The 26,125-nt window shown below is 51.4% G+C and overlaps 1 protein-coding gene across 1 annotated transcript; it reads left to right on the top strand.

Moving 5' to 3' along the window:
- The first annotated feature begins 6 nt into the window (after positions 1-6).
- LOC108534256 (paired amphipathic helix protein Sin3b) lies at positions 7-25,632 on the top strand. Its single transcript, XM_017879542.1, has 8 exons — positions 7-63; positions 330-436; positions 2,024-2,177; positions 12,646-12,846; positions 17,902-18,045; positions 22,309-22,431; positions 23,814-23,903; positions 24,871-25,632. The coding sequence occupies exons 2-8, from the start codon at positions 414-416 to the stop codon at positions 24,991-24,993; spliced, it is 858 nt and encodes a 285-aa protein (XP_017735031.1). The 5' UTR covers positions 7-63; positions 330-413; the 3' UTR covers positions 24,994-25,632.
- The last annotated feature ends 493 nt before the right edge of the window (positions 25,633-26,125 follow it).

Here is a 26,125-nt window from a genome sequence, read left to right as displayed (position 1 = left end):
GGGCTGAGCGGCGCCCGCTGGGGTCGCTCGGGCTCCGCGGGCCACGAGAAGCTGCCGGTGCACGTGAGTGGCGTCCCCGCCCTCACTCGGGGACCCCATCCTCTGGACCCCGCGGGCGGACGCCCCTCACCCAGGCCCCGCCCGACCCTGGCCCCGCCCGGCCCCGGCCCAGCCTCGGCCTCCCCTCTGCACGGCCCCGGACCCCTCACCCCTCACCGCTCACCTCCGCCCTCCGAAGGCCCAGCCCATCCTCTTCCCCTCAGGGACCCCGACCCCTCGTCCCCTCCTCCCGCGACCCGGGCCCACCGGGACCCTCCCCCTCTCTGCAGGTAGAAGACGCCCTCACCTATCTGGACCAGGTGAAGATCCGCTTTGGCAGCGACCCCGCCACCTACAACGGCTTCCTGGAGATCATGAAGGAGTTCAAAAGCCAGAGGTACCCGCGGGGCCACTTTCCACCTTGGGGGGCCCCCCTGGGCCGGAATCAGGCCTAGCGGGGTGAGACCTCCCCTCCCCAGGCTGCCCCCTTGGCCGGGTGACCTTGCGCAGGTTGTCGAATCTCTCAGAGTCTTAGCTCCTTCTCCTAACAAAAATGGAAATGGATAGTACCCACCTTGTGGAGCTTTGTGGGGATTCCTGGAAGCGGGACAGGGATCTGGGGGGAGGCAGGAAGGGCAAGGCCTTGCACACTCATAGAGTCAAATCGTGCCTTGATTTAATATGTTGATTTTAAAATTAGTTTTGTTCATGAAAGATTTGGTGGGACCCATTTTGATTTTTATTTTCAAACTCTGTAAAATGTTATTTGTCTTGATGATGGAAATTTTTGGCACCCTCTTCCCCTTCAGTCTTGTCCTCAAGATGCTTCTCTGAGCTCACTGTGGTCCCAGGCCTGCTTGGAAGTAAGACGCATAAAATGCTTAGTAAGGGAGCTGGCACACAGAAAACGTTTAAAACACATGAGCTGATTTTGCAGGCCCAGAATCAAGGAGGATTACAGATAGATGGGAAACGCTGGGATCGTGCCCTTGTTTTTATAGGAGGCTCACTGAGACTTGGAGTGGGTAAGGTACCCACCTAAGTGGCAGAGGTGACACTAGAACTGAGACCCTCTGACTCAGACTCATGGAGGTCATATCCTTACCATACTGCTGCCCCCTCTTAGGAAACATGGTGAGGTTGGCCTGGTTTCCTTCCAGGAGCCCAGTGCTAAGGGCTGGGCTGCGATGCAGCCTGAAGGGAGACTCCATCTCTCCCCTCCTATTACACGTTTCCCATACTTGGCAGTACCATTGGTATTTATGCATTGCAATTGTTTGCTCAGATGGAAACCTGTGTCATAGTCGTCTCTATCTGATATGAAATGAGGGAATTTTTCACATTGCTTGGAGGACTTTGGCCTCCTGCCACTTCTTGGAGTCCAGGCCTTGCGGTTGGCTCTCCTGACATTTTCAGAACCGAGTGCCCATTCTTGAGTGTTTTGGGGGAGCTGAGCAATGTCAGTGTTCTCTCATTCTTACCAGGAGGAAACAAGGAGCTCAGGCCTAGCCAGTCAGGAGATAGATCGTGGTGTACAGATGCTATCACATTGGGCACTTTTTTTTTTTTTGGAGACGGATTCTCGCTGTGTCTCCCAGGCTGGAGTGCAGTGGTGTGATCTTGGCTCACTGCAACCTCTGCCTCCCGGGTGCAAGTGATTCTTGTGCCTCTGCCTCCTGAGTAGCTGGGACTGCAGGCACGCACCACCACGCCAAGCTAATTTTTGTATTTTTAGTAGAGACAGTGTTTGACCGTGTTGGCCAGGCTGGTCTTGAACTCCTGACCTCAGGTGATCTGCCTGCCTTGGCCTCCCAAAGTGCTGGGATTACAGGCAGGAGCCACTGCGCCTGGTGGGTCACATTTTAGGTTCCTTTGTTGTCTGTTGAGAAGGTTTTTATGTGGCATTATTAAGGGAGTGGGGAATAGATTGCATTTTTCATTTACTTCCTAAGACCCTTTTGCCCACTTCCTTTGTTTCTTCTAGCATCGATACTCCTGGAGTCATCAGACGTGTCTCACAGCTCTTCCACGAGCACCCTGACCTCATTGTTGGATTCAACGCTTTTCTTCCCCTTGGATACAGAATAGACATTCCCAAGAATGGCAAGTTAAACATACAGTCGCCTCTGACGAGCCAGGTATGCTGCTACAGTGGTTCGGGTGATCTCAGCCTTCACCGCGTGTATCTTGCTACTCAGGTTGGGCCACGTGTCTCTCTTGTATCATTGCTAGAAAGCCACATAAGATCTGTTCTTTTTCTAGACATGCTCATTGCTTCTAGCACAAATCAAAATAGATATGGAAACACCTACACAAGCAGCCTCTGCCTCCCAAATTGATCTGTTTGGAAGATTTAAATCAAGAGTGGATGTCAGGGAGGTATCCTCCTAACACAGAATAACCACCCCAGCAGTTGCTGAGGTCTTGGCTTGAGGCTTTTCCAGCGAGCATACCAGGCAGGCTTGCCCTTGTATTTGGGTATGTCCTCGTCTGCCTCTGATCACTCTGAGTACCACCTACAAAATAAAGTGGTCGAGATGGTGTGTGAATAGCCACGTTTATGGTGGTTGTGTTTCATTTCAATGTTGATAGGATCATTAGCTCAGTTGGGACTCCTGGCTTTGCTTTGGTCCTTTCTTGGGTGATAGGTGCTGGCCCTCCTTTTTTTGTTTTTTGTTTTTTGTTTTCTGAGACAGAGTCTGGCCCTGTCACCCAGGCTGGAGTGCAGTGGCGCAATCTCAGCTCAGTGCAACCTCCGCCTCCCAGGTTCAGGCGATTCTTCTGCCTCAGCCTCCAGAGTAGCTGGGGTTACAGGCATGTGCCACCATGCTCGGCTAATTTTTGTATTTTTAGTAGAGATGGGGTTTCTCCATGTTGGCCAATCTGTTCTTGGACTCCTGACCTCAAGTGATCTGCCTGCTTCAGCCTCCCAGAGTGCTGGGATTACAGGCATGAGCCACCATGCCTGGCCTCTTTTTTTTTTTTAAAAAAAAAAAAAAAAAAAAGACAGGGTCTCAATCTGTTGCCCGGGCTGGAGTGCTGTGGTGCCATCATAGCTCACTGCAGTCTCAACCTCCTGGGCTCAAGTGATCCTTTCATCTCAGCCTCCTAAGTAGCTAGTACTGCAGGTGTGCACCACTATGGCCAGCTAATTTATTATTATTATTATTTTTTGTAGTGACAGGGTCTCACTATGTTGCCCATGCTGGTCTTGAACTCCTGGCCTCAAGCGATCTGCCCACCTTGGCCTCCCACAGTGCTGGGATTACAGGAGTGAGCCACCATGCCTGGCTCACTGCCCCTTCTATCTCTGCGGTCTCTTCATGCTTGAGCTCACTAGCGCCTCTGAGAAAAAGAAAGCCTACTTAAGATTTCCTTTTATAAGATGACCATTGTCATTTTTTCCACCTCAACACTATTGCCATTTAAGGCATAATTCTTTGCTGTTGGGGGCTTCCCAGTGCATTGTGGGATGTTTAGCAGGATCCCTAGCCTGCACCCACCAGACCTTCACTCAGTTCTGACAGCCAGAAATGTCTCCAGACATTGCCAGGTGTCTCCTTGGGGGCAAAAGTGCCCCTGTCGAGAACCACTGGTGTAAGTGAACCAGCTCTCCCAACCTCCTCCAAGTCCTCGCTCTGAGAGTTTTAGCAGGGAGTGTCAGAATCTATTGCTGGATCCACTTGGTAGGTCTCTCCTTTGATGGAAGAGATGGTAGACTGTCCAGTCAATTAGGGATCTGACATTCTGCAGTCAGTTGGTAAGAGAACAGCGAAGGGTAATGTGGCAGTGCTTTCGTATTAATTCTATGTACAAGGTGCGTGTCAATTCTGCTGCTGCTTAGCCAGGCACGGTGGCTCACGCTTGTAATCCCAGCACTTTGGGAGGCCGAGACGGGGAGATCACAAGGTCAGGAGTTCTAGACCAGCCTGGCCAACATGGTGAAACCCTGTCTCTACTAAAAATACAAAAATTAGCCAGTCGCAGTGGCGCATGCCTGTAATCCCAGCTACTTGGGAGGCTGAGGCATGAGAATTGATTGAACCCGGGAGGCGGAGGTTGCAGTGAGCAGAGATTGTGCCACTATACTCTAGCCTGGGCGACAGAGCAAGACTCCATCTCAAAAAAAAAAAAAAAAAAAATTCTGCTGCTTCTGTGTGCAAGACCCTGTCTGCCGACAGCCTGTTGTCTCCTGAAAGCCAAGGAGCGAGTCTCAGTTTTTTTTTCTTTTTTGAGATGGCGTCTCGCTCTGTTGCACCGGCTGGAGTGCAGTGGTGCAATCTCAATCTCGCTCCCTGCAACCTCTGCCTCCCGGGTTCAAGAGATTCTCCTGCCTTAGCGTCCTGAGTAGCTGAAATTACAGGCGCGCGCCACTATGCCCGGCTAGTGTTTTTGTATTTTTAATGGCCTGACCACCTGGTCAGGCCGGTCTCGAACTCCTGACCTTGTGATTTGCCCGCCTCTGCCTCCCAAAGTGTTGGGATTACAGGCGTGAGCCACCGCACCCAGCGGAGTCTCAGCTTTAAAGGGGAACTTGGAAGCGTGTGGCCACTGAACTCTGAAGAGCCTTCCATTTCCTGTTTGCAAATGAAGCCCCAGGATCCAGATGTACTGCTAGCGCCTCAGACCATGAAAGCCTTAGCAAGATTAATCTCCGGAACAATCACGACTGCGGGAGAAAGCCAAGCTCATTTGCAGTAGGAGCATCCATGAGAGCACTTTGCAGAGCCTGAACGCTGTGGAAACACTGGGTGTCGTTCCTGTCACTCACTCAGAAAGAGCCGGAGTGGAAAGATGTGAACTGTGCATCCTGCATGTGAACACTGCCTTTCAGCAGAGTCCCTGCCCGTGGAGTAACTCGACTTTCAGGGCTAGATCATGAGAGGCGCCACACTGTGGTTGTATTTGGAGTTGGCTCTTCCTTTAGCCGTGGATCCCCAACCGTGGAGGGCTGGCAGTCTTGTCTCCCCGTAGGTGGCTTAGGTGACAATGACGACGGTGCAGGCCCATTGATTTGGGGAAAGGCTTGAAAAAACTTTTCACTTAGTAGCTACTCAGCAGGGCCTTGGTCATCTTCCTGCAGCCTAGGAACAGTCATTTCCAGGGCTTCCTGTCTTAGCTGTAGAGGTTTGTTCTCTTCGGGGCACCCAGGAGCCCACTCGCTTCTAATTGATATTGACACAGGTGCTGTCAGGTTTCCAGCCCTGCTTCCCAGCAGTCTGGGCTGTTGTTTGAGTGGCTTCAGGACAGACACATGAGAGATGTCCCAGGTCCGGGCTGTGACTCGCGTGGCTTCATGAGTCCTTTGAGCTTTCGGCTCCCTGGAGTCCTTTGAGAGGCCATCGTCTGAAAGCCTCACAGGGTTTCCCACACACAGAGGCCCTGGTGATACTCTTTTTTTCTTTCTTTCTTTTTTTTTTTGTGATGGAATTTCACTCTTGTTGCCCAGGCTGGAGTGCAATGGCACGATCTCGGCTCACTGCAACCTCTGCCTCCCCGGTTCAAGCTCTTCTCCTGCCTCAGCCTCCCTAGTAGCTGGGATTACAGGCATGTGCCACCGTGCCTGGCTAATTTTGTATTTTTAGTAGAGATGGGGTCAGGCTGGTCTCAAACTCCCGACCTCACATGATGTGTCCGCCTCAGCCTTCCAAAGTGCTGAAATTATAGGCGTGAGCCACTGCACCTGGCCATCTTTTTTTTTTTCTGCTGCGGAGTCTTGCTGTGTCACCCAGGCTGGAGTGCAATGGCATGATCTCGGCTCACTGCATCCCTGCCTCCTGGGTTTAAGCGATTCTCCTGCCTCAGCCTCCTGAGTAGTTGGAATTACAGGTGCCTGCCACCACTGTCAGCTAATTTTTGTATTTTTAGTAGAGACGGGGTTTCACCATGTTGGTCAGGCTGGTCTCAAACTCCTGACCTGGTGATCTGTTTGCCTGGACCTCCCAAAGTTCTTTTTTTTTTTTTTTTTTTAGTTTAATTGAATTTTTAAAATTTTCTTATTTTTTTGAGACGCCATTTCACTATCACCCAGGCTGGAGTGCAGTGGCGTGATGTCGGCTCACTGCAACCTCCGCCTCTGAGTTTCAAGTCATTCTCCTGCCTCAGCCTCCCAAGTAGCTGCGATTACAGGTATGCACCACCACACTCAGCTAATTTTTGTATTTTTAGTAGAGACAGGGTTTTACCATGTAGGCCAGGCTGGTCTTGAACCCCTGACCTTAAGTGATCCTCCCACCTCAGCTCCCAAAGTGCTGGGATTACAGGCGTGAGCCCTGTGCCTAGCCTTTTTTACATTTATGAAATAGAGACAGGGTTTCACCAAGTTGTTCAGGCTGGGCTCAAGTGATCCTCCTGCATTGGCCTCCCAAAGTTTTGGGATTACAGGTGTGACCCACCACTCCTGGCCAGTATTCTCTCTGTTTCTTAGTTTTTCTAGTTTGACTGTTTTGAAGTATCATTTTTCCCCCCCAGTTTGTCACAAAGCCTGCTGGCTACTGACAAGTAGGGAGTGGCCCATAGGTCTAAGGAAGGTGAATAAGAGACTCCCAGCCTCAGGCAGCCTTTGGTGCAGGGTGTCTTAACTTCAGTTTTGGGGGCTTGACTATTCTTTATGGCGAGGGGCCATGCTGGGCACTGAAGGGTGTTTGAGCAGCCTCCCTGGCCTCCACCCACCAGTTGCTTCCAGATGTGATAACCTAAAGTGTCTCCCGTGTTGCCGAGTGTCCCCTGGGTGTCAGAGTTGCTCCGGTTGAGAACACGAGTCTAAAGGGGAAAGACATACACAGGCCATGGTGTGTGGCCAGTGACGACCCGGGGAACTTGTAGGAAGGAACAGCTTCTTACTGGAGCCTCGCCTCGGCCTCCTGCGTCAGCATCATTTCCTGTCGGGTAATTCAGGCCTTGGTTGTAATGTCACCTCCCCAGAGAACCCCCCTAGTCCCTACCCTGTGTCATTCTTTTTTTTTTTTTTTTTGAAACGGAGTCTCGCTCTATGGCCCAGGCTGGAGTGCAGTAGTGCGATCTCAGCTCACTGCAAGCTCCGCCTCCCGGGTTCACGCCATTCTCCTGCCTCAGCCTCCCGAGTAGCTGGGACTACAGCTGCCCGCCACCTCGCCCGGCTAGGTTTTTGTATTTTTTAGTAGAGACAGGGTTTCACCGGGTTAGCCAGGATGGTCTCGATCTCCTGACCTCCTGTTCCGCCCATTTCGGCCTCCCAAAGTGCTGGGATTACAGGCTTGAGCCACCGCACCCGGCCCCCTGTGTCATTCTTACGTCACCCTGGGTTATATATTTCAAAACGGCTAGGAAAAGAAGTTCGAAATCCATTGTTGTTGGTTTTCCTTCCTTGGTAGACTGTGAGTCCTTAAGATGAGGTGGGCCCCTCCATTGTCTTGTTCATGACTGTATCCACCTTCTGGAACATTGCCGGGGGCAGTGCGTGGTGCGGGAATGAGAAACTGGATGCTGGTGGGAACGTGGCCGCTCTCAGCTCGCGGGTCCTCTTCAGGGCAGACCCTGCCTCATGGAAGATGACAACCGGCTTGGACAGAGACAGAGATAACCCCTTAACGTGCAGCTCCTAACATAAACAGCCCCTCGACTTTCAAAGGGAGCCCCCTGCCTACTGTCTGGGGGAAGTCCCGCTAGTTGGCAACAAGTCAGTTCTTGTGTTTGTATGTTCTGGGCTCTTGGAGCAGGCGGTGACCCCTTCTCCGATCCAAGCCCTAGAGTTTATTGAGGGCTCTGCGAGTCAGGCCCTGGGGTTTATTCAGAGGCCCTGCTCTCAGGGTTCCAGTACAGTCAAGGTGGGGGTCCGGTGAGAAACAGATGGGCAGATTCGGGCTGCGTGCGGGAGGGCGCAGAGAGAGGATAGAGCAGGCCGAGGAAGGGTGGGAGGAGGTGTTGTGGGCAGGACCTGTTTCCTGAGGGACTGTTCCTGGTGGGGTGTGATGGCCTGAGGTGAGAGTGAGTGGGTGTGCTTGAGGAACAGCCAAGGAGAACGGCAGGGTCAGGAGCTGAAGGAGAGAAAGGGGAGAGGGAGCCAGGAGCATGAGAAGTACCGGATGGTTCTGGGAGGCGGTTCTGCTGCTGTGCTGAGAATCAGGGCTTAGGAGGCCCCTAGGAGACCAGGGAGGGGCCCCAAGTGATGGAGGCGGGGTAGACAGTGATGGAAACGGAGTAGATGGTGACAAGGACCAGAGAGGGTCCCAAGTGATGGTGACAGAGAGGATGGTGACAAGGACCAGAGACAGTCCCCAAGTGATGAGGACAGAATGGATGGTAACAAGGAGTGGAAAAGGCCCCCGAGTGATGGGGACAGAGGTGGACAGCGATGGGGACAGAGTGGATGGTGACAGGGACCAGCGCCCTAAGTGTATGGGGATCTTAAGTGAAGAGCTGATGGGGATCAGAGTGGAATGTAATTTTAACAAAATGAGCTGGAGATGGGGTCCCACGAGTGATAGAGATGGAGTGGACTGCTGCGAAAGTTGATCCGAGACGTGCCCCGAGTGATGGGGAGCAGAGTGACCTGGTGAGCAAGGACCAGAGGAGGGTTCCACATGTTGATTGCGGGGCTAAGAGTGGTGATAATGATGTTAGATTCGACTGAGGCTGGGGGATTGGTCAGTGAGATGAGAAGTCTGGTGGTGATTCCCAGGATGCCTGATTCTCTTGGGTAAAATTTAAGTGTTGGGCCGTGCTGTAGGTATTTCGTAAGTGCTGGGGCCAGTTGGGGGGCTGCTGTATGTCTGTGAGGTGCCTGCCGTTTGAGGCTCTGTGAATCAGTACCCAGGTGGGGCTGTGTGTGGATGCTCAGATGGCCGTGTCGGCCACACAGGATGGTTTGTCATGGTGTGGGAGGCAGTTCAGACTCTGCCTGACGAGGCCAGCAGGGCACGGGGAGAGAGGAGGTGCCAGAAGAGAAAGAGAAAGCTCAGCTTGTGCTGGGTGGTTTAGAGCAGCACAGTTGGCACATGGCGGCTTGGAGGCCAAAGCCAGCTTGGCTCGGTGTGATTGGTTGTGATTTTTACATTTTCAAAGGATTAAATGTTTAAAAATATTTCATATTGTGATACTATTCACATAACATAAAATTCATCATCATCAGTTTGAGGTGTTAGTATATTCACAATACTGTGCAACCATCACTACTAATTCCAGAACATTAACGTCAGCCCAAGATCAAACCCTGACCCTCCCAATTCTCCTCTCCCCCTAGCCCCTGGCAACCATGAGTCTGCTTCCTATCTCTATGGATTTGCCTGTTGTGGACATTTCATACCAGTGGGGTCATACACCGTGTGGCCGGCCGTTGGTGTCTGGCTTGTCACTCAGCATCGTGTTTTCCATGGTCATTCACATCGGAGCCAGTATCAGTGCTTCCTTCCTCGAGACTGAATTATTCTCGTGTGTGGCGGGACCACATTTCGCGTGCCCACTCATCTGTTGATGGATGTTTGGCCTATTTCCACCTTTTGGCTGTTGTGCGTAGTTCTGCAGCGAACATTCATATGTGAGGATGTGTTGGAACACCTGTTTTTCTTTTCTTTTTTGAGACAGAGTCTCGCTCTGTCACCCAGGCTGGAGTGCAGTGGCGGGGTCTCAACTCACTGCAATCTCTGCCTCCCAGGTTCAAGGGATTCTCCTGCCTCAGCCTCCCAAGTAGCCAGAATTACAAGCTCCTGCCACCACACCTGGCTAATTTTGTTGCATTTTTAGTACAGATGGGGTTTCACCATGTTGGCCAGGCTGGTCTCGAACTCCTGACCTTGTGATCCGCCCACCTTGGCCTCCCAAAGTGTTGGGATTACAGGCATGAGCCATCGCACCTGGCCCCTTTTTTTTTTTTTTTTTGAGATGGAGTTTTGCTCTTGTTGCCCAGGCTGGAGTACAATGGTGCATTCTTGGCTCACTGCAACCCCCGCCTCCTGGGTTCAAGCAGTTCTTCTTCAACCTCCCAAGTAGCTGAGACTACAGGTGTGCACCACCACACCTGGCTAATGTTTGTATTTTTAGTGGAGACGGGGTTTTGCTATGTTGGCCAGGCTGGTCTCAAACTCCTGACTTCAAGTGATCTGTCCACCTCAACCTCCTAAAGTGCTAGAATTATAGGTGTGAGCCACTGCGCCTGGCCTGAGCATGTGTTTTCAGTTCTCTTGGGTATAGACTTGGGAGTGGGATTACTGGGTCATATGGTAGTAATAATTCCATGGTCAACCTGTTGAGGGAACTGCCACACAGTCCCCCGCAGTGGCTGTACTATCCCATCTGGCTCTTTTTGCCAAGCCCTGGTCTAGAGCATGGTTCCCCATCTTGTCGCAGTGGCACACTTTAGGGGATCGGATGCATGCGGAGCTTGGAAATGCCTCCTTGGAGTGGTGGGGGGCTCGCAGTGAGCCTACAGCTGCCTCTGAAACAGACCTTGGCTCCATGCTGCTTCCCTACATACCCACACCCTGCGCGTTCCAACCCCTTCTGCTGTCAAACCTGTGAACTATGGAGAAACAGACGCAGCCCCCTGTGAGCTTGAGCAAAGAGAACCCTCGCGGACATCCCCAGAGAATCTTAGAATCCCGCCACTGACGGGGCGCAGTGGTTTATGCCTGTAGTCTCAGCACTTTGTAGGCCAAGGTGGGCAGGTCACTTGAGGTCAGGAGTTCGAGACCAGCCTGGCCAACATGGTGAAACCCCATCTCTGCTAAAAATACAAAATTTAGCCAGGCGTGGTCGCACAGCGCCTGTGATCCCACCTACTCAGGAGAATCACTTGAACCTGGGAGGCAAAGGTTGCAGTGAGCTGGGATCGTGCCATTGCACTCCAGCCTGGGAGACAGAGCAAGACTCCATCTCAAAACAAAAAGAACAAATCCTGCCACCGAGGAGAAATTGTTTTAGAATCACGGCTGCTCTGTGTCTTGTATTTCTGCTTTTCTCAGCTGAGACTTTCTAGAATTGTCTCTATACCCATTGTTCTGGGCAGAATTGTGTCATCCCCGCACCCCACATTCCACCCCAAATTCATGTATTTTAGCCCTGGCCCCCAGCACCTCAGAACGTGACTGTATTTGGAGATGGAGCCTTTGAAGAGGTGATTTAAATGAGGCCGTTAGGGTGGGCCCTAATCCAGTCTGATTGGTGTCCTTATAAAAGAGGAGATTGGAACACACATCAGGGACATGCGTGTACAGAGAGACGACCACATGAGGACACAGACAGTGGCCATCCGCAAGCCAAGGAGAGAGGCCTCAGAAAACCAAACCTCCTGGCACCTTGACCTCGGCCTCCTGGCCTCCAGACCTGAGAACTACTAACTTCTGTTGCTTCAGCCAGTCTGGGCTACCTCATTGTGGCAGTCTGAGCTGATGAATGCACTCACCTCGCTGATGGTGCCTGTGCCCAGCAGAGGTACCTGTTTGAGTGCAAGACAGCAGTGGTGTGCCTGGCCTTGCCTGTCCCAGTAGATTCTCAGGGTCAGCGTTTGGGTCACGTGCAGTGTTGGGCACCGCAGGGCAGCGGAAACAGTGAAGTCTGTGTGTCCCTTCATCCGTTCACCTGATCATCCCCAGTGGGGTGAAGCCCACTCTGTTCCTCACATTGTTCCAGGCACTGGGGATACAGCCCTGATCAAAACCCCCACGCTCGTGGAGTCCACCATCTAGTCAGGGACTGACAGACAATACAATGAGTAAAATACATGATCCATAAGGTGGCGACAAGGGCCACGGAGAAAAACACAGGAGTGCTGGGAGGTGGCGTCGTTTTACTTTGGTGAAAGAACGTTCTCCAGGACTCACCACGCAGGGGTTGTCCAAGCAAAAACCTCAGTCAGGCTGGAGGAATCCTGACCGGCTGGAGACCCGGCCCTTGTGTGCTGGGGATAGTGCAGCATAATTCTGGTTTAGAAACAACAGCTCCTCCTTTGGGGGCGTGGTCCTGTCCCACCACAACATAGGAGGGAGGCAAGCTTGTTTCTATTTTTGCTCACATCGGCTGCAAAGTACACTCATAGAGGGCATTCTTGGTGAATGTTCAGGGCCTGTCTTTTCTCCCAAGCAACCGATGCACCTCGTTGCGATTGGCCTAGGGCTTAGCACCAAAAGTGTCATGTCCCTTGAAGTCCCCAACAACCTGGACGGTGGGTTGCCTCTAACCTCCAGGGTCCCCACCTTATGTATCCTACCTTGGCATCACTGTTGGCAGCATGTGCCTTCCCACGTGAAGGCAATCTTGCTGAAACAGATGGCAGAAGGCGTGGGAGACTTCTCTATGATACGCAGCCTAGCACTTGGCGCCGCAGAGGCTTAAACATCCACTTTGTACATTTCTCCTGAATGTGAAGTTTTCCAAATGGAAAGTGCTCATTGAACTTGTAGTGTTCTTTGAGTGGATGGGTAAGGATCGGGTGGAGGTGAACTGGGGAGACTCACCTGTGCACCCCGCCCTGCTTGCCTCTGGGCTCTCAGAAGTAACCTTTACCTGTCTCTAATAAAACCTGGCTCCGTGCTGAGTTTTTTCTGTTCCTGTGCAGACAGTGGCTGGGCCTGGCGTTTTTCACAATCTCTTTCCGGCGTCGGGCCTGGCAGTAACTCATTGTCACCTTGTCAGGAGAATTCGCACAACCACGGGGACGGTGCAGAGGACTTCAAGCAGCAGGTGCCATATAAAGAGGACAAACCCCAGGTACCCCTGGAGTCCGATTCCGTGGAATTCAACAACGCCATCAGCTATGTGAATAAGATTAAGACCCGCTTCCTAGACCACCCGGAAATCTACAGGTCGTTCCTGGAGATCCTGCACACGTACCAGGTGAGAACTCAGATTACAATTCCTTGTGGGTTTTGGGTTTCATCCAGTTTGGGGCCCTGCAGATACTCAGACTTTCCTGTCAGAATTCATAAAATCTTGTGAAATTCTAATTAGTTGTGGGGTTTTTTGTTTGTTTTTTCTTAGAGTCTGACTCTGTTGCCCAGGCTGGAGTGCAGTGGCACAGACTCAGCTCGCTGCAGCCTCTACCTCCTGGGCTCAAGCCATCCTCCATCCTCAGCCTCCCAAGTAGCGGAGGCTACTTGGGGCTAGAACATGGGCGCGTGTCACCACACCTAGCTAATTTTTGTATTTTCTGTAGAGACAGGGTTTTGCCATGTTGCCCAGGCTGGTCACGAACTCCTGAACTCAGACAATCCATCCACCTCAGCCTCCCAAAGTGCTGGGATTACAGGTGAGAGCCACTGTGCCCAGTCACCTTTGTTTTTTTGTTTGAGACAGGGTCTTGCTCTGTCACCCAGGTTGGAGTGCAATGGTGTGATAATAGCTCACTGCAGCCTCGACCTCCTGGGCTAAAGCAATCCTCCTGCCTCAGCCCTCCAAGTAGCTGGGACTACAGGTGTGCATCACCACACCTGGCCAAGACAGTCTTTTTATCAGATGACTTTGTTATTGCTTAGGCAGTACGACCACCCTTTACTTTGCTGATGACAACTGGGCTCGGCACCAGGAACTGGGGCTACAGAGACAAATGGCTGCTCCTGCTTAACTGTTCATTGCAGTGGTGGGAAGAAACTCAGAGGTGGATTGGGGTGGGAAAAAAAGGATGTGGGCAGGAGAGGTGAGTCAGTATTAACATGGTTCCTAGCCCGGATCCCTGCCCGTCTGGGGCCAGGGAGGGGACGGTCAGGTTGAATCTTGACAGATCAGTCGGAACCAGTAGGCAGGTTAGCCTGAAGGAAGGGTGGATGTTCTCAGTGCCAGGAACGGCCTGTGCAGAGGTCCAGGGGCCAGAGCAGACAGTGGTATCAGGGCGTCTGCAGGGGACTTGGGCAATGCAGGTGGGCTGGTGGCGAGGGACATCTGTGTCATGAGTGAGGCTTAGACGTCCTCTTCACCCAGACGTGGAGTCTCTAACACTTGTAATTTTTTTTAGCAGCAGAACCCATTTTTTTTTTCTTTTTTTAAATGGAGTCTTGCTGTTACCCAGGCTGGAGTGCAGTGGCTCAATCTCAGCTCACTGCAACCTCGGCCTTCTAGGTTCAAACGATTCTCCTGCCTCAGCCTCCTGAGCAGCTGGGACTACAGGCGTGGGCCTGGCTAATTAGCAGAAATCTTTTAAAAGGAAATCCGGGCAGCCTTGACATGTCGAGTAAAGAAATGGGATTTTTTTCAGCTTAAGTGTTTAAGATCAGATGGATAGAATTTGCACGCTGGGAACTCCAAGGCATTTGCTGTCCACCATGCCGGCGTCATCATGGGCCTTAGTGTCTGTGAGAGGCTGGTACAGCCCTAAGAACACTTGCTTGTCATGGATGAGTGGTTGCCGGTGGCTGCTGTGAGCGTCTCGTCTGTGTGGAGGGATGTGCTTGTGATCGTAGAATCCATGGGCCCCTCCCAGGCTTCGTGGGGTCATCACATTTCGGAAGGCGCAGGAGAGTAGGCTGTGCAGTGGCATGGGAGAGCAGTGACTCTGTTCTGTGGCACGGGAAGGGGCAGGTTAGAGACGCCAGAGATGCATTTAGACGAGGTCACAGTGAGGGGCTGCCACAGGCTCCTTCAGAGAGAGTGCCATGGGAAGGACAGTGCAGTATCCCCGAACCCAAACCAGGCTGCTGGGAGTTGGTTGAGAATGCAGGCACCTGGGCCGCCATGCAGGATTCCCATTCATCAGGGCCGCCTGGCATCGGCACAGTTTCTTTGTTGTTTTTTTTTTCGAGACTGGATCTCACTGTTGCCCAGGCTGGAGTGCAGCAGCATCATCACGGCTCACTGCAGCCTCTACTTCTCTGGGCTCAAGCAATCCTCCCACCTCAGCCTCCTGAGTGACTGGGACTACAGGCGCTCACCACCACACCTGGCTAATGTTTGTATTTTTTGAGGAGACGGAGTTTCACCATGTTGCCCAGGTGGGTCTTGGACTCCTGGCCTCAAGTGATCCGCCCACGTCGGCCTCCCAAAGTACTGGGATTACAGGCGTGGGCCACCGCACCCAGCTGGATGGTATCTGCATTTTAAACCAGGCCCCTGGTGACTCCAGCCTCAGGTTGTCTATTTTTTTAAAATATAAGTCTGAATTGTTGTGTAAATTATCCTGGTTTTAGAATGTTGGTTCAGATATTTCAGGGATAGTGTTAGAACCAAACCAGGCAGCTCTAGGATCCATCTGGCCATGTGTTGCTTACTGTTTCTCCATCTTTGTGGGATTTTCCTTCAGACTTTCTCTCTGCCACCTTCTCCCTCGGGGTTCTTATCCATAGAATGGCCACAAAACTGGTGGTGCCAACGAGCCTGGGTTCAGTGAGGTTAACTGAGCAACCAATTCAGGCACAAGCCTGTCTCAGGTCACCCCTGGGTAACTGTCACCCATTATACAGCCACGTACGTGTGTCCTGTGTGTGCTGGGGCGAACGGTTAGTGCTACCCTCACATAAGTGGGTCCCTAAAAATGAGCACACTCTGCAAAGTTGCAGAGTGTCATGGGAACTGCAGGGTTCGTGGGGAAACAGACTCAGGGTATGACATTCAAAAACTTCCTCAGTGACACTTAAAAAAAGATAGGCACCGACTCTAAACAGCAGCACCGTTGCGTGCGTGTTAAGTGTCTAGGAATTACATGAGTACTACAGCAAATAGCGTACTGACCTTGGAAGAGACCTGAGGTTGGTTTGTGGATGTGGTGGCAGCCTGTGAATTATGTGAAGGCCAGGAGGAGGATATCTGAAATCAGACAGGTCATCATGGCCTCAGATGGGGACAGGGCTGGCCCCTAGCACAGGGGAACACAACACTGAGAGAGCGCCCAGACATGGGAGGGGGTGCTGGCGTGGTTTTGTATACTCCCACAGGGTGCTGGTCAGCCAGGAGCAGTGTCTGCATTCACCTGGTGTTTCTCCTGCACGAAGTAGAAGAGAAGCAAACACAAAATTCATCTCATGTTCAAATTATTCCCGGTACTTGTATCTCATTTAGACAGATATCTTGTTCAAAAGAAGCATTCTAGCAGAACTGACTGTCTCTGCAGCATGAGTTTCCACAAACTGCTTTTCTAAGTTGAAGGTGTACTATGCATTCATAGAGATCACTAAATTTCCCTCTAAAAGGTGGTACAAATTTGTCTTTCTGCCTTGGGTGTTTGATTGTTTTTTTGAGACGGAGTCTCACTCTGTCACCCAGGCTGGAGTGCAGTGGTGCGATCTCGGCTCACTGCAGCCTCCACCTCCCGGGCTCAAGTGATTCTCCTGCTTCAGTCTCCCAAGTAGCTGGGACTACAGGCACTCGCCACCACACCTGGGTAATTTTTGTATTTTTAGTAGAGGTAGGATTTCACCGTGTTGGCCAGACTGGTCTTGAACTCCTGACCTCAGGTGATCCGCCTGCCTCGGCCTCCCAAAGTGCTGCGATTACAGGCATCAGCCATCCGCCTGCCTCGGCCTCCCAAAGTGCTGCGATTACAGGCATCAGCCACTGTGCCTGGTCTTGCCTTCCATGTTTGAGAGCACCAGTTCCCCACACCCTCATCAGAAATCCCAGCCTCTTCTGTCTGCGTAGTCAGATGAGCAGAAGATGGCTGTGGCACTGTTTTAAATTGTTTCTTTAAACATCAGTCAATTTGGTCATTGTTTCTTTTTTTCTTTATTTATTTTAGATAAGATCTTGCTTTGTTGCCCAGGCTGTAGTATGCACTGTCATGGTCGTAGCTCACTGCCGCCTTGAGGTCATGGGCCTAAGCAATCCTCTTGCCTCAGCCTCCCAAGTAACTAGGACCACAGGAGGGTGTCACCATGCCTATATAATGTTTAAAATTTTTTAAAAAATCATTTCTCAGCCCTTTGGCTAAGATCAAGTATAAAATTTTTTGTAGAGATAGGGTCTCACTGTATTGCCCAGGCTGGTCTTGAACTCCTGGACTGAAGCCAGTCTGCCTCAGCCTCCCAGAGTGCTGGGATTACAGGCATGAGCCATTGTTTCTTTAAACTTCAGTCAATATGGTCGTTGTTCTGTCTGTATGCAGATGGATCATTTCTGTTTATTATCTGAACTGAGTGGCCTTTGCACATTTTTAAGTTTTGCTTTTTAGTGGCTTTTGATGACTTTTTGGAAGGGTGGTGTTTTTTCCCCTGCAGTTTAGGTGCCACTGGTGCCGAGATTTAAAACTTGCTTCCCTTCCCACAGGCTGCAGTGGGTGCAGAGGGGCGGGAGGTGCCAGCACAGGGACTCCTCCTGCTTTGCAGCCATGGAGTGGGACTCTGGAAGCCACGCTATATTATCTGGGAGGCTCCGCCTCCACTGCCTCTTGTTCTGTGACACTCTTGGGTGTAAAATTGATAAGGACATATTTCTAATAGCTATCTCGATTTTGCTGGCCCATTTCTGCCTTCCAACCTGGATTCCCTTTGGTCCTCTTGTTGCTTTAAGCTCTGGATCAGGCCATTTGCCTTCGGTCTCAGTGACTCTGGGCCAATAGGTGCCTCGGCTTGGAAGTCCCTTCCTTTCATGGCTCAGCGCTCCCCCTTTCCATACTCCCCATTTCCCTTGGGAAGGCCTGGGGTTCGCCCCTGACCTTGTACTTCCCCAGCCCACCCCGATTCCAGCCAGCCTCACACCTCTCTGCCTCCTCTGCTCGTGGACACTGCTGGGTGTCCCTCCTCGAGACCCGCCCCCATACTCCTGGACAGGCCCTGCCCATGGCTGGGGCTCAGGCCATGCTGGGCAGCAAGATCCACACGTGAGCAGATAGTCCTGTGGGCTCCTCCGGCAGGTGCTCTTTCCTGAGCGTCATCCCATCCCCTTCACAGAGGGCTGCCTGACTGTCCCAGCCCAGGACATAGCACTCCTTGGCTAATGACTTGTTTTCCCTTTTCTGAAAACTGGCAGAAGGAGCAGCTGAACACGAGGGGCCGACCGTTCCGAGGCATGTCCGAAGAGGAGGTGTTCACCGAGGTGGCCAACCTCTTCCGGGGCCAGGAGGACCTGCTCTCCGAGTTTGGACAATTCCTGCCCGAAGCCAAGCGGTCTCTGGTGAGTGCAGAGTCCCTGCCTAGCCTCGGGGGCCTCAGCGAGGAGGGAGGGCTCCAGCCAGCTTGAGCCAGGACTGGGCCAGGCCCATCCACCCTCCAGGCCACAGTAGGGGTCCCCCAGAAGCTACGCAGGTTGCAGATACCCAGGGGTTCCTCACTGTAGGCTCCACCTGCCCAGCAAGCTTGTAAACGATTCTCCAAGGTGCTTCTCTGTACAGACAGTACCCGAGTCTTGGGGTGGTTTGGGAAGCAGAGAGCATCTTCCAATGGAGATGATGGGCCCAGGGATTCCACCTCCTGTGCCTGCCCTGCAGAGCCCCACCCTGCCTGGGACCCCAGCCCTGTGGGCAGGTGCAGGAGGGCTGGGTCCACCACCATCGCTTCCCCTGTTGGGTGAGACTGATCTGGAGCTCCAGCAGGTTGGATCTGGAAGAGCCAGTAGCGGGGGTGGCCTGTGGCTTGGCCCTGACCATGGTGGTAGAGAGCAGAGATGGGCGAGGAGGGGCCTTAGACAGGGAGGCTCAGGGCTCACCCTACACGGTCAGCCTTTCTCCCCTGCCTGTGGCCTGAAGCTGCCAGGGCTGCCTGTTCCAATTCCTCTTTTTTCCCCCACTGTGAACATAAGACTTTTAAAAAAATTGAAATGAAATTTATGTAACATCAAATTCACCTTTGAAAGGGAACAATCCGTGGCATGTAGTACATCCTCAGTGTTGTACAACCTTCACCACTACCTAGTTCCAGAACTAGGAACTTTCATCCCCTTGAAAGGAGACCCCGTCTCCGTCAGCAGCCACCCCTTTCCCCTCCTCCAGCTCCTGGCAACTGCCCATGTGCTTCCTGTCTCTGTGAATTTGATTCGCCCGTTCTGGACATTTCAGATTGGTGGAATGTCACCATATGTGGCCTTTGTGTCTGGCTTCTCTCACTCAGCATCATATTTTCAAGGTTCATCCATGTATTACCATGGTTCAGTGCTCATTCCTTTTCCTGGCTGAATCATACTCTGTTAGATGGATGAGCCACATTCTGTTTATCCATATTCTGTTGATGGACATTTGGGTTGTGTCTGCCTTTTGGCCGTTGTGAACAGTGCCGCCATCAACATTCATTACAAGGATTTGTTTGAACACCTGTTTTCAGTTCTTTTGGGTAGACACCTAGGAGTGGAATTGCTGGGTCACATGGTAATTCTGTGTTTGACTTTTTGAAGAGCCTCCAAACTGTTTTCTTCAGTGACCGCACCATTTTACATTCCCATCAGCAATGGACTGCGGTTTCTGTCTCTCCACATCTTGGCCAACATTTGTTCTTTTCCAGGTTTTTTTCTTTTTTCGCCTTTTTTTGTTTGTTTGTTTTCTTTTTAGTAGCCATTAGTGTGTGAAGTTTTATTGCATTAAGGTTTTTTGTTTTTATTTTTTGAGACAAGCTCTCTCTCTCTGTCACCAAGGCTAGAGTGCAGTGGCATAATTGATCACTGTTCACTGCAACCTCCATCTCCCAGGCTCAGGTGATCCTCCCACCTCAGCCTCCTGAGTAGCTGGGACTACAGGCACCACCACGATGCCAGGCCAATTTTTGTATTTTTTGTAGAGACAGGGATTCGCCATGTTGCCCAGACTGGTCTCGAGCTCCTGGCCTCAAGCGATCCACCTGCCTCAGTCTCCCAAAGTGCTGGGATTACAGGCATGAGCCACTGCGCCCGGCCTGCTTTTATTTTTTAATTGTAGAGACAGGGTCTCACAGTGTTGCCCAGGTTGGTCTCAGACTCCTGGCCTCAAGCGATCCTCCCACCTCGGCCTCCCAAAGTGTTAGGATTACAGGCATGTGCCATTGTGCCCAGTCCATGGTTTCTTTAAGTGGCATATGCAGGGCGCCCGGCTAGCTCAGTCAGTAGAGCATGAGACTCTTAAATAACATTTGTTACCAATTTAAGATTTTTAGTGTGTATTGGGTTCTTAGAGCCATCTAGTATATTTAGAAAGATGGGATCAACTTTTTAAAATTATTAAAAGCACTGCAGCATCTGCTGCGTGAAGTATAATCTTTATGTTAACTTTTGGATGTATATTAAAACTGTAGGAAAAAGAAACCAAGATGAAATTTGGCATTGCCCTAATTAAATTTGACTGGCCTGGATCAGAGGTTGGCAAACCTTTTCTACAAAGAGCCAGATAGTAAATGTCACAGGCTTTGCAGGCCAGCTGATCTCTGTGTAAAGACTCACCTCTGCCCTAATAGCTTGAAAGCAGTCATGGAATATATATGTCAATGACTGGGCAGGGCTGTGTGACAATAAAACTTTATTTACAAAATGAATGGGTGTGACTGGGTACCAACAAAACTTTATTTACAAAATGAGTGGGCATGACTGGGGACCAGTAAGTCTTTACAAAAGGAATGGGTGTGGCTAGGTGCTAATAAAATTTTATTTATGAAAACACGCCCTGTGTTAATTTGCCATTCCCTAGCCTAGGTGGTCTTTGGGGGTCCATCTAGCTCAGATGTTCACGTGATTGGGAGATTAACTGAAAAGCAAGAACCATGTGAACTGTTGGGGAAGATCTGCTATACCTGCTTGGTAAACTTGGCTGGATGCGTGGTAGGTTTCCCCTCCAGGTCCCCTGTTCTTGTTCAGCATTTGTCATATGGTTGCCCAGCTGCATCTTTTGGGAGTCAGTTGCACCTGTTCCAGCATCCACAAAAAATCGCCGCACGTGGTGGCTCGTGCCTGTAATCCCAGCTACTCGAAAGGCTGAGGCAAGAGGATTACTTGAACCTAGGAGACAGAGGTTGCAGCGAGCTGAGATCGCACCACTGCACTCTAGCCTGGGTGACAGAGTGAGACTCCGTCTCAAAAAAAAAAAAAAAAGGGATGTACCAGTGGAGAATTGTTGTGTAGATGCCAATGTCTCCACTTACAGCTCTCGAAATAACCTTGAGTTTTGGGTAATTATTCCCCCCAAATAAGTTTAATTCTTCTGAGTCTTGGCTGTGGCTAAATAGTAAGTCTCTATTAGTAGTAGTAGTATTGTAGCTAAATAATGTCTTTATTATTATTGTAAAAACAGTATACACTAATGAAAAAATAAGTATTAGCAGGAGTATCAAATTTTTAATGCAAACTTCCTCTTCCTTGACTCAGTTCTGTTCAGAGGTTAGCACTTCTAAGTGTCTTATATCTTTCCAGAAATTTCCTCTGCGTGTGTAACAAATACTTTTCACAAAGTAACACACAACATCCTGTTTGTTCTGCCCCTTGGCTTTTTGGGTTTTTTCCTTATTTTTTTTTTGTTTTTGTTTTTGTTGTTTGTTTTATTTCAGGTATGCCTGTCTCTTACGGCAGCCCAGAGCCAGCTCATGGTGTCTGATCGCTGCTGGCTGATTTGTTCAGATGCACCATGACTTGTCCACCTCACCCACACTTTAGGTCTTTGGAGGTATCTTTTTGTGCAGGTCCTGTGGTGGCAGGGGAAGAGGGAGTACGATGGAGGTGACCGCAGTAGCACAGAACCTTGTAGGGCCTCTCCAGCCCTGCCCACATCCTGCAGAAAAGCTGCGGTCTGTCCATCGTCCCTTGCCCGTGCAGCCTTCCAGTATGTTCGTAATAGACTGTTGCGAAACAGTTCTTTGTAATGTCATTGGCACCCTGTAGGCACCCTGCTCGGGACAAGCATCCTTACCTGTTAGCCGATGGCTGGTGTAGAGCCTGGGAGGCAGGCCCCAAACGAGTCACGAGCCCCACTCCGCTCCCAGCAAGTGACGCCATCATCCCCCAGAAACACTTTCTCATTCATAGAAAAGACTTCAAAACCTGGCCCCAAGGCCCCCACCAGTGCCCTGGCGAAAATCAGCCACTTCCCTTGCTGCCTGTTTCTCTGTCCACTGCACCTTGTGTTTCTGTGGCACTGGCATGCACGCGACGAGGTGCCCCACCAGTGGCTCGCCACATGAGCCCCCGCATGGGAAGACCCAACTCAGGTGTCTCCCTCCTGAAACCCCTAGCCCCTCTCCCTCCCTCACCCATAAAGGCCTCACAGGAACCTTCTCCCAGCCTGGCAGTGTTAGTCTGTGATGATTCGGTTACCTTGGAATGTGAGCGTCTTGTTGGAGTCACCTCACGCACTGACGGAGCATCTAGCCTGGCGCCTGTGGCCACCAGTGCCCACCGGGCTGTGGGCTGAGCTGGAAGCAGTTCTGCATGCTCTGGTGCATGGGCCCAGCCATGTCTCCGGTGTTGACCACCTCCCACGTGTGTCCTCAGTTTACAGGAAACGGGCCATGCGAGATGCACAGTGTGCAGAAGAACGAGCACGACAAGACCCCAGAGCACAGCAGGAAGCGCTCCCGGCCCTCGCTCCTCCGCCCCGTGTCTGCACCCGCCAAGGTACCTGTCAGCTACGCGCAGCCGTGCTCGCATGCAGGGGCCCCAGCAAATTGGGCCTTCCCAGCATGTGGCCAGGGAACAGAGGCCCCAGCAGGGGTCTGGGGCTGGACCTGGGGCTGTGTGAGATTCACCAGCGGTGGGACCTTTGGAAGTCGGCTCTCCTCTAGGGTGGCTGTTCATCCGTTCTCCCTGTCCCATGAGATTATTGTGAAGAAGAGGAGGAAGGAGTGTTACCCCCGCCCTAGGTCCCGAGAAACACGGTGTACCACTCAGTCTCCTTTTCACCCTCGGGACTCTCTCACAGGCAAGGCCACCATGTACATTTGTTCAGGTTGGTCACTGCAGAGCTGAGGGCAGAGACCCGGTCACGCCCTTCACCTGCAGTAGTGGTTTTCCGATTCCATTATTCCTTGTGCGGTTACTACTTGGCTTTCTACTATTGGTGGGAACTTCCTCGTTCTCTCATTTATTTAGTTATGTATATTAGATATGGACTCTGGGTTATAATCTGTTCTAGTGTTGATATCCATACTGTTCCACATGTGGCCGGTAGGGTCCCTTTGGCTCCTGTGTCCTTTTGGCATGTCCTCATCATTCTTTCTTTGGTGGGGGAGTGGGCTTTCACTCCGCCACCCAGGCTGGAGTGCAGTGGTACAGTCAGCCTTGACCTCTGGGCTCTAGCTGTCCTCTCACCTCAGCCTTCCAAGTAGCTGGGACCACAGGTGTGCACCACCACACCTTTTTGTAGAGATGAGGTTTCACTATGTTGGCCAGGCTGGTCTCGAACTCTTGGGCTCAAACAGTCCTCCCACCTCAGCCTCCCAAAGTATTGGGATTACAGGCGTGAGCCACTGCACCCAGCTCATCCCCATTCTTCAGACACTTTGGAGATAGTTCTGGATGGACAATGTTGTCCTTCTTGCCATGATTGTGTGTCCAAGTTCAGGTCCAAGTCCAGCTTAGAGACAAAAGCCTGCAGAGACTCAACACTTGGCTTCTCCGGGGTCTTCCCAGTGCAACCCTCTTCCTGTCCACTTCTTGTTGCTGTCTTGGCCCTCAGGACAAAACAGGGAGAGGATTCTGAGGTTGTCGTAGCCAGGGGCACATCTCCCTTGCCGTTTGGGTGCTGTGGCAGTCTTGCCTGTTACCCAAAGCCCTACCCTCTGAGATGGAGATCCCAGATTTGGCAGGGGCAGGTAGCTCCAGAGGTGTCATCTCGGGGATCCTGGGTAACTGGGAGGCTCCTGCCTATCCCTCACTGAGCACCTCGTGGCAGTTCCCAAAGGAAAGCACGGTCTTAGCCTTCTTGTGACTCTGTGACAGCGATGGATAGCGGCCACCGGTGGGAGGCAGAGTTAACTGCATGGAATTTCTCCCCACAGAAAAAAATGAAACTTCGTGGTACCAAAGACCTGTCCATCGCTGCGGTGGGGAAGTACGGGACTCTGCAGGAATTTTCTTTCTTTGACAAGGTGAGGGTGGGCCCTGGCTTCCATCTCAGGGATGCTATGTCCAGCTGGGTGGACTGATGCTCCCTGGGCCTGCCCCAGGACTGGGGGAGGGGGGCAGGTAAGGTGGGTGCGCTCTGAGGATGGAACAGGTGGGACCAAGGGGATGGGGCTGGCCCCCAGCTTTCACTGCAGAAGGGAGTGTGGGCCACCTTGAAGCCCAGGCATGTGGTGTGGGCGGGACTCCACAGTGGGTACTGAGAGTCCAAGCAGAGTATGAAGACATACATGTCTGCCACTCTGCAGCTGTGTAGCTTTTTTGTATATCACGGATGATTGTGGGGTTCCCGCCCAGGGTCTGTGGGCAGAGCAAACAAGGTGGCTGTGTACATGAGCTGAGTTGCTGCACAGATCGTGTGCACAGACTGTGTGAATTGCTGCAAGGATTGCGTGCACAAACTGTGAATTGCTGCACAGAGTGCTTGCACAGACTGTGTGAATTGCATGGATGGCATGTGTGGACTGTGTGAATTGCTGCGTGATTGCGTGCATAGGCTGTGTGAATTGCACAGATCGCGTGCACGGTCTGTGAATTGCACAGATCATGTGCACAAACTGTGAATTGCTACACAGATTACGTGCACAGACTGTGTGAATTCCTGTGCAGATCGTGTACCCAAACTGTGTGAATTGCTGCACAGATGGCGTGTATGGGCTGTGAATTGCAGCATGGATCTTGTGCCCATGCTGTGTGAATTGCTACACAGATTACACGCATGGGATGTGAATTGCTGCACAGATCGTGTGCACAGGCCGTGAATTGGTGCATGGATTGTGTGCATGGGCTGTGTGAATTGCAGCACAGATCTCATTTACTTACAGACACAGCTGGTTCCCATATCGCACACCCATGTGGGTGACTTCCAAGTGAGCCAGGCCCAGAGGCTGAGGAGCAGGGGTTCACAGTGGTCCCTGACTGCTCTCTCCACAGGTCCGCCGGGTGCTGAAGAGCCAGGAGGTGTACGAAAACTTCCTCCGCTGCATCGCGCTCTTCAACCAGGAGCTGGTGTCTGGCTCCGAGCTCCTGCAGCTCGTCAGCCCATTTCTGGGGTGAGCAGCTGACTTCCCGGGGCTCCCCATGGGGGTTCTGTTCCTGTCAACTCCATCTACTTGGTTTTTAGTTACTTTGTGCTTTACTAAAGTCCTGTTTATTGATTGACGTGATTGAGATAATTATCAATTCCCATGCATTTGTAAGGAGCGATACCCCACCTGGGTATCCTCCAGCTGGTTCCTTTAACAGTAACATCTGTAGTCAGTATCCTCACCAGAATACAGGGTCCTCGAATAATGCCTTTTCATTTAACACTGTTGTAACACCAATGAGAAAAAAACATTCATTTCTGGTCTGAGTGGAGTTTGCACGTTCTCCCCATGTCTGTGTGGATTTTCTCCCGCATCCCAAAGATGTGCATGTTAGGTTAAGTGTAGGTGAAGCAGTGAGTCTCCATGGCCCCAGCCTGAGTGAGTGTGGCGGGGTGAGCGCCCTGCAGTGAGCTGGTATCCTGTCCAGGATGGGTGCCCCCTGGTGCTCTAAGCTGCTGGGATGGGGTCCGGCCACCCAAGACCCTGAATTGGGATAATTGGATAAATCATTATTTTACTTGTTTTTACTCACTTTTTTAATGTGTACCTGTGGCTTGCATTCATTTCAGTATTTAATTCTAGAGGTGTTTCGATCTCTCTTTAGAAATTCGATGATGGTTTTGTGACCAGAAATATGCTGTAGGAACTTCATTCTTGTTTATGTGTCAATTAGCGTGTAGCAAAATTGGTTTTGTTACACATCTTTTCACTTAAAGTCACAGCTTCCTAAAACCTGTTGATGATGTTGAGTGAGGACTTCCTGTATTGACTCTCACACAACTCCCCGATCTTTCCAGACTCTCCATGTTACTCGTACACGTCTGGTGTGTATGTTTTTATACAACTTTCTCACTGTGAAGGGTCGTGTATCCGCCGCAGTGAAGATCCTGAATAGCTTCAGGACTGTCAGGGTTCTGGCCTTAACCTTTCATCTCCATCCCAAAACCCTGCCTCAGCTGGAGTCTGTTCAAACCCCTGGCAGCCACTTACCTGTTCTCTAGACACTAATGTTACTGTAACGGAACTGTACGGGAGGAACCCTCTGGGAGAAAGTTTTTTTTTCCCCCAGCATAATTCCCTGGAGATTCACCTGTTAAATA

The sequence above is a fragment of the Rhinopithecus bieti genome, unplaced genomic scaffold (genome assembly GCF_001698545.2).
Source record: "Rhinopithecus bieti isolate Rb0 unplaced genomic scaffold, ASM169854v2 scaffold_9899, whole genome shotgun sequence".
Taxonomy (NCBI): Eukaryota; Metazoa; Chordata; class Mammalia; order Primates; family Cercopithecidae; genus Rhinopithecus; species Rhinopithecus bieti.
The sequence above is the reverse complement of the archived record's forward strand: the minus strand, read 5'-3'. Positions and strand labels throughout refer to the sequence as shown.

Bases quoted from the DNA above. Each gene is read 5' to 3' on its own strand.
- LOC108534256 (XM_017879542.1), top strand. From the start codon at position 414: ATGAAGGAGTTCAAAAGCCAGAG. The intron at 12,847-17,901 runs GTGAGAACTCAG...GAAAACTGGCAG, and splicing joins AGATCCTGCACACGTACCAG to AAGGAGCAGCTGAACACGAG. The intron at 18,046-22,308 runs GTGAGTGCAGAG...GTGTGTCCTCAG, and splicing joins CCGAAGCCAAGCGGTCTCTG to TTTACAGGAAACGGGCCATG.